The sequence below is a fragment of the Anastrepha obliqua genome, chromosome 2 (genome assembly GCF_027943255.1).
Source record: "Anastrepha obliqua isolate idAnaObli1 chromosome 2, idAnaObli1_1.0, whole genome shotgun sequence".
Classification (NCBI taxonomy): domain Eukaryota; kingdom Metazoa; phylum Arthropoda; class Insecta; order Diptera; family Tephritidae; genus Anastrepha; species Anastrepha obliqua.
The window spans coordinates 126,158,708-126,164,583 of NC_072893.1; the positions used below are offsets into that span (position 1 = coordinate 126,158,708).

The 5,876-nt window shown below is 37.6% G+C and overlaps 1 protein-coding gene across 4 annotated transcripts; it reads left to right on the forward strand.

Moving 5' to 3' along the window:
- The first annotated feature begins 1,593 nt into the window (after nucleotides 1-1,593).
- Nucleotides 1,594-5,206, forward strand: LOC129239057 (cysteine-rich venom protein pseudecin-like). Of its 4 annotated transcripts, none has more exons than XM_054874335.1 (7): nucleotides 1,594-1,759; nucleotides 1,943-2,077; nucleotides 4,449-4,530; nucleotides 4,595-4,644; nucleotides 4,704-4,801; nucleotides 4,880-5,031; nucleotides 5,095-5,206. In XM_054874335.1, exons 1-7 carry the CDS (start codon nucleotides 1,646-1,648, stop codon nucleotides 5,190-5,192), a joined length of 729 nt encoding a protein of 242 aa, XP_054730310.1. In that variant the 5' UTR covers nucleotides 1,594-1,645; the 3' UTR covers nucleotides 5,193-5,206. The 4 variants fall into 4 exon arrangements, with proteins under 4 accessions (XP_054730310.1, XP_054730308.1, XP_054730307.1 ...); XM_054874333.1 differs by having other exon boundaries at nucleotides 4,449-4,526; nucleotides 4,704-4,808; XM_054874332.1 differs by having other exon boundaries at nucleotides 4,595-4,808.
- The last annotated feature ends 670 nt before the right edge of the window (nucleotides 5,207-5,876 follow it).

Genomic DNA, 5,876 nt, shown 5'->3' on the forward strand with positions numbered 1-5,876 from the left:
TGAGTCAATCACTTGATGGTTTTGGGTGTATAACAGCAGTTATGTTTTTCATCCGATAATTCTGCCTTGAAACTGCATCGCACTATACTCATCTCTTCGGAAAATTATGTACCACACATTCTCGAAAATCTATGTAAGCCTTTATACTCGCGTATATACCCAAGCGTTTGACTTGCCACTCATTGGTTTCCTAGAAGTCTAGAAATTTGTAGTCATCGTCATGCAAACGTCATCGTCTTGCCTTCATAATTTATTTCCTATTAGCTACGAAACCTTTGTCCTTGTCTTTGACTTTATGGAAGTCTGCCGAACTTTTAGTAAAATTAGTGATAGCATTAGAGATATCTGCCTTCTGATACCCATTTGGAGTAGACAAGCTGCCTTCCCTAAGCGTGATGCTCGCAGAAAATGTAATGAGGCGGGTACAAATGAAACCCTGGAGCATCTCCTATGCTGCTGTCCACCTCTCTCGAAAGCTAGATTATGCTACCTGGATGCTCTTAGTTTCGAAAAACTAGAACGTATCCCTGAACTGGAACTTCGCTAATAGTACACGCATCTTGAGTGATGTATATTTCCTCTAAAATAGGACTCTGATCTGGTATTGCTATGGACCAAAATGGTGTTTGCGTGACTTCGGTCAATCTAACCGTAAAATAAGCTTTGAAAGTAAAGTAGGATTTTTTATAGCTCATAATTCTCTTCTAACGGAATGCGTTAGCTGAATGAGACTTTGTAGTGCTGCTGTTCCATTTAGCGTAGGTTGCTTCGATCACATAATAAGCAACTCCACAGAAAGCAATTCATCTAACTGCGATAACGCTCACACGATGAGTACAGGAGTGGATGGACTTAGAGGCTCTGAAAGATGGATGTGGAGTATCAACTCCAACCATAGTGTATTAAAGGTACGAAAATCGGTGGAAAAATACTTCATTAGTTGGCAGTAGGCACAGAAGCAGAGTCTTGTAAAAACTCATGGGAAAATGTCACCATTTCTAGAGTTCCAACTCCTTAAATCTGCTGACATGATACTTCGGAATCCTATCTTTTCTTCGATTCTAACTACGTACTTCATTCGAAATTTCGTTTCGTAATTGCTACTCCTGTGGCTCGATACTTTCTACCTAAAGCCCACCCACATATTACCATTCCTTTTTATACGCATGACGCTTTTCCCCTGTTGACACACAGGGAGGGAGCCGTTGGATAGTCAGCCAACCCCACTGAGAAAAGTATTCTTGCTTCTAGCTATTGATGTAGGTGCTCCATGCGTTGGCTCTGGGTTTCAGTTTGCGAGGCCACCGACTTCCTCGTATTTGGTATTCGAAAGCTTTTTAGCAGCTGACGAACCTTCCGCAAAAGGAAACAAAACTTCGATGATCAATTTCTAATTCTGTAATCTTATTTTACACGCTTTTTAATGTTTCCATAATTCTCGATGGTACAGAATATCGATCATTTATAAGATTTTTATGATAAAATTCCACTCACTCTTTAATTTTATTTTACGTCGAATGTTTGCGTGCCAGCAAAAGCAAAATAATCAGTTATTTTTAAGACATTCGGCATCAAAACAAAACAAAAAAAAAAAAAAAAGGAAATACGAAAATTTATAAAAATATTATCCGTAAATAAAAGTGATATGAAACTTTTTGTGGCAATTTTGGCTCTCCGCAGCATCGTACCAACTAACACAACTGACCTTTGCCAAGGCAATATCACCTGTGGGAATGGTGAGCCGCACTTCATGTGTGTGGTAAGTGGGCAAGTTTATGAACATTCGATAGATATTAGAACACAAAAGAAAAAAAAAATCTCCACTACGAAAGAAGTCACACAGAAACTCACTTAGACCGTTCCCGATCCGTTGTGATAAAAAAATATATGTATCTTTCGACTCGGGTAAATCTAATGTCTACTTCTATCTCTACCACTTCAGCATCAACCACCGCGCTGTCATCCTTTCACACTCCTGCATTTGGGCAGCGATCAAATCCATTCGTTTTTATTCGGTCATAATGGCATTCGGAATAGAGTGGCAAGACAATATCAAATAGCGAATATGAATATTGTGGTAAGTATTATGAAGAAGGAAACAATTATAAAGTAACTCAACTAGTGAGAATCAGCTTGCACGACATTTAATATACAGGTCCAAATGCAGATTAGGAAAAAAATTGTAAGTGCATAGACAGTCCAGATATCGAGGAGGTAAAGGCGATATAAATTTAATTGGGATAATGGGAAATGGGCACATTCTGATGAGTAAATATTAAAGACATAAACTCCTGATTCTGCGGGGATAGACTAGATGAATAGAAAAAATCACTAGAATTAGATTAATTTAGTCCCAAAGAGCTTTTAAAAAAAAGTTTTTATTTGAGCTATTTTTCTACAGTCGGGGTATGGTCTATGAATTCTTCAGGTTATTGACATCAGTTTGCGCATTCGAGATTGATAGTGGACTAGGGAATGAACCGGTGCAGCTCAGATGTTATTAGAAGTAGGAATGAGGACTTATTTTCTGCCCATTGATCTTTCGGAAGAATTTGCCTCTTGCAATGCGCCAATATACCGATAAATCGGGTTATAACTGATGCAAAATCGGACAGTCAGTCAAACTGTAAATGAGGAAGTACAGTTTAAAATTGTTTTCTTATTAACTGGCGCGATAATCGCTTATGCAATTTTGGCCGAACAAAGCGCGTCAGTCGTTTCTTTTTCGTTGTAACACTAAGTGAAGTCAAGTCCTTCTCCACCTGATATTTCCAATGCAGAGGAGGCCTTCATCTACCTCTGCTACCACCAGCTGGTACCGCTCCGAATACTTTCAGAGACGGAGCGTTTGTATCCATTCGAATGACATGACCCAGCCAACGGATGACATGACCCAGCGGACTATGCCTATGTCGTCGTAAAGCTCATACAGCTCATTTTTGCGTCGCCTACGATACTCGCCGTCACCAACATGTAAAAGTCCAAAATCGTTCAAAGAATATTTCCCTCAAACACCCCACCGGATGTTGTTGTTAACAACAGCTATAGAACGGGCATGATGAATGCCTTATAAAAGTTTAGTTTTGTTCGTCGAGACAGAACTTTACTACGCAATTGTCTGCTTAGTCTACAGTAGCATTTGTTGGCAAGAGAGGTTTCCCCTTAAGGGCACAGATACCTGTAAACGGCCATATTTTCCCTGAGTTTCATTAAAATTATTTAAAAATATATTAATTTTTTTGTTTTCAAAATTGGCATACAGTTTATTTATACATTAAAATAATATAATTTTTTTTAATCATTTAAAATGGCGGATGTACACTCAATTCCTCCACGAAGGTCGGAGCAGGGCTTCTCAATCGGCGAGCATTGTAGCATCGGCGTCAGTGACCTAAATAAAAAACACTAAACATTTTTTTTTATTAATGTCATAATTTCTATATGAATTAAACAAAAATGAAAAAAAAAAAAAATCACGAAATAAAGGGCTTCAAAAAAATGAATTTTGGGGCAAATTTTCCTATTATTTTAGCTTCGAAAAAATTATTTTTTCGAAAAATTTTCGAAAACTTAAAACACATAGAAAGTAATATCATAAAAAAGATGTGTGTAAAATTTCAGGGAGATCGGTCAATAACTTTTCGAGTTATCGTGTACGCCAATTCGAAAAATGTATGTAGTTTTGAGAAAAACGCTTCCTCTCCCAGCCCTCGAACGCAAAGAATAGAGTATCACGATTGACGATCTATAATATAAGAAATACTTAAATTTACGTTCTAAAATTTTTTTGGCATATTCTTAAAGGAGTATATTAACATTTTATGAAAAAAAAATTTTTTTCTTCGAAATTTTACAAGTTTCTGTCCCCTTAAATTTCAAGGCTGATTTTAAAACTTTTAGGCTCAGCAAATAATATTTTTTCTGTATTGCTTAAAAATGTAACTGCCGGATATAGTGTTATTTCTGACTTGAAATCACTATAGTGGCATAAATTCTGCAAGACTATCATCTTTTGTAGAGGCTATAGCGAAGTAGCTTAGGCTCAGAATATCATCTTTTTGCTGAATTGCAAAAGAACTCGTACGTTCTTCTTTGTGTGACCGACTCAACTCCCAGGATATAACTTTATTTCTGACCAGAATCACACCTAGCAAATAGTCAATGCACAGTCACCCAGTAAGCCAGATTGACGTATGCAAATTTATAAAAAATTGTTAGTCTTTAGGGTAATAATCTTCATTCATTCAATGTGTGTTCAAGCTGCAATGCTTTTTTTTGGGCTCCGCTTGGGAGGCGCTTCATTGTAGTTGACAATCAAGATGAGAGGAGACCAAAAGCCTAAGATTTTCCTTCCAAACGAGATACAAGAAAAGATGTAAGGTTTTAAAGATCTCAACAGCTAGCCAAAGAAATGAAATATCCAATAAATTAAAGAAATGTATTTCTAGCATTGGAGCGTCAGTTTGGAATTGATGGCTGAAAGGTTTTTGGGAAAATGCCGTATGGAACGTGATGCCTGCCAGGATGTAGGTAAACTCATGACTACCTTACGCAAGCATTACATTTCCCAATTGGTTATTCCACTTTTTCACAGGTCCGCGTGAGTTACAAGTTAATCAAAATTATCTCTTTTACAAAGGTTTGGTGAGTAAAAAGTGGCCTGCGCATTTGGTACGCAAATGGTTCAATGAGTTTGGCTATAGGCAAAGCTGGAAGAATTTCTACAAGAGAAGACCAAGCGACACTGTGGGCAATTACTCTCAATTAATTTATCCTTCAGTGCAGTTTATTGGCTGCAATGGTGGGCAGTAAGGGTTTGAAAGGATTTGGATGGAAACTCAATCTAATTTTTTTCCCCTCTCATCCCATTAATTTTTAGCTTCCCCACTGGTCATTACGTTTTCGTGTGCTATTATTGGCCACGATCGAGCAAGAATTATGAAGATGGCTTTCTTTTTGGAAAACCTTGCTCACAATGCGATCGAAAAGTACCGGCTTGTTCGCGCGTTTTTACTGAATTATGTGGCATAGGTGAGTACGCCAATCTCCAGTATTTGATTATGAAGAGCTTTAAGCTCGCCAGTTCCTTTGCAGATATTGAAGTATCCAAGGCAATGAAATTACTCAAAAAAGACACCAAAAAACTCCTCAGTAGCTTGGTTTTACTGTTCCTATTAAACTCGTACTTTTAGTAAAGTAAAATCAATCGCAGCTTTTCTGAAAAGAAATGTTTTAATTTGGCTGGGCTTCGAGAGAAACGACAATCTTCCGAATACTTTACATTTTCTATTAAGCAAATTCTTCCATAAAAACTGCAAGACTCTGCATATGTGGGAGAACATTAAGCCAAACATACCCAGCCCAAACAGCTGGAATGATCGATTTCTAATTTGCATAAATGACTTGCTCTCTGAAGGCTCTGTGTTCAGCAAAGTCTCATTTCGTAATCATAAAAAGTGCAATAGCTGAGACAAAGTTGTCTCAAGTCTCACTTTCGGTGAATGAATGTCTTGTTACAAGACGTATGAAAGCAACAGCTTTCAGCATCTCATATTTTTGAGTTTACTTTCTATTGGAAGTGAAGAACGAAGCGGCTAAAAAATGCTTCCATCTAAATATAATGGAAGAATGGGACAAGAATAAATGTCACGTCGAATTGACTGAAGCTCTAATGGAACCTTCGCTAACGTAAAATATTCCTGAAAGTGTAAATCTCCTAACGCATGGCACAGAAGCTTGGACGTAGACAATATCTGATGATACGTCCTTAGGAATATTTGAGAGAAGGATTCTGCGGAGAACTTTTGAACCTTTGCACATTAGCAACACGAGTATCGTATGCAATGTAACAATGAGCTGTATGAGCTTTACGACGA

Coding starts and splice junctions, on each gene's coding strand:
- LOC129239057 (XM_054874332.1), top strand. CDS start 1,646: ATGAAACTTTTTGTGGCAATTTTGGCTCTCCGCAGCATCGTACCAACT. Junction 1,760..1,942: donor AGCCGCACTTCATGTGTGTG/GTAAGTGGGCAA, acceptor CTACCACTTCAG/CATCAACCACCGCGCTGTCA. Junction 4,531..4,594: donor TGATGCCTGCCAGGATGTAG/GTAAACTCATGA, acceptor ACTTTTTCACAG/GTCCGCGTGAGTTACAAGTT.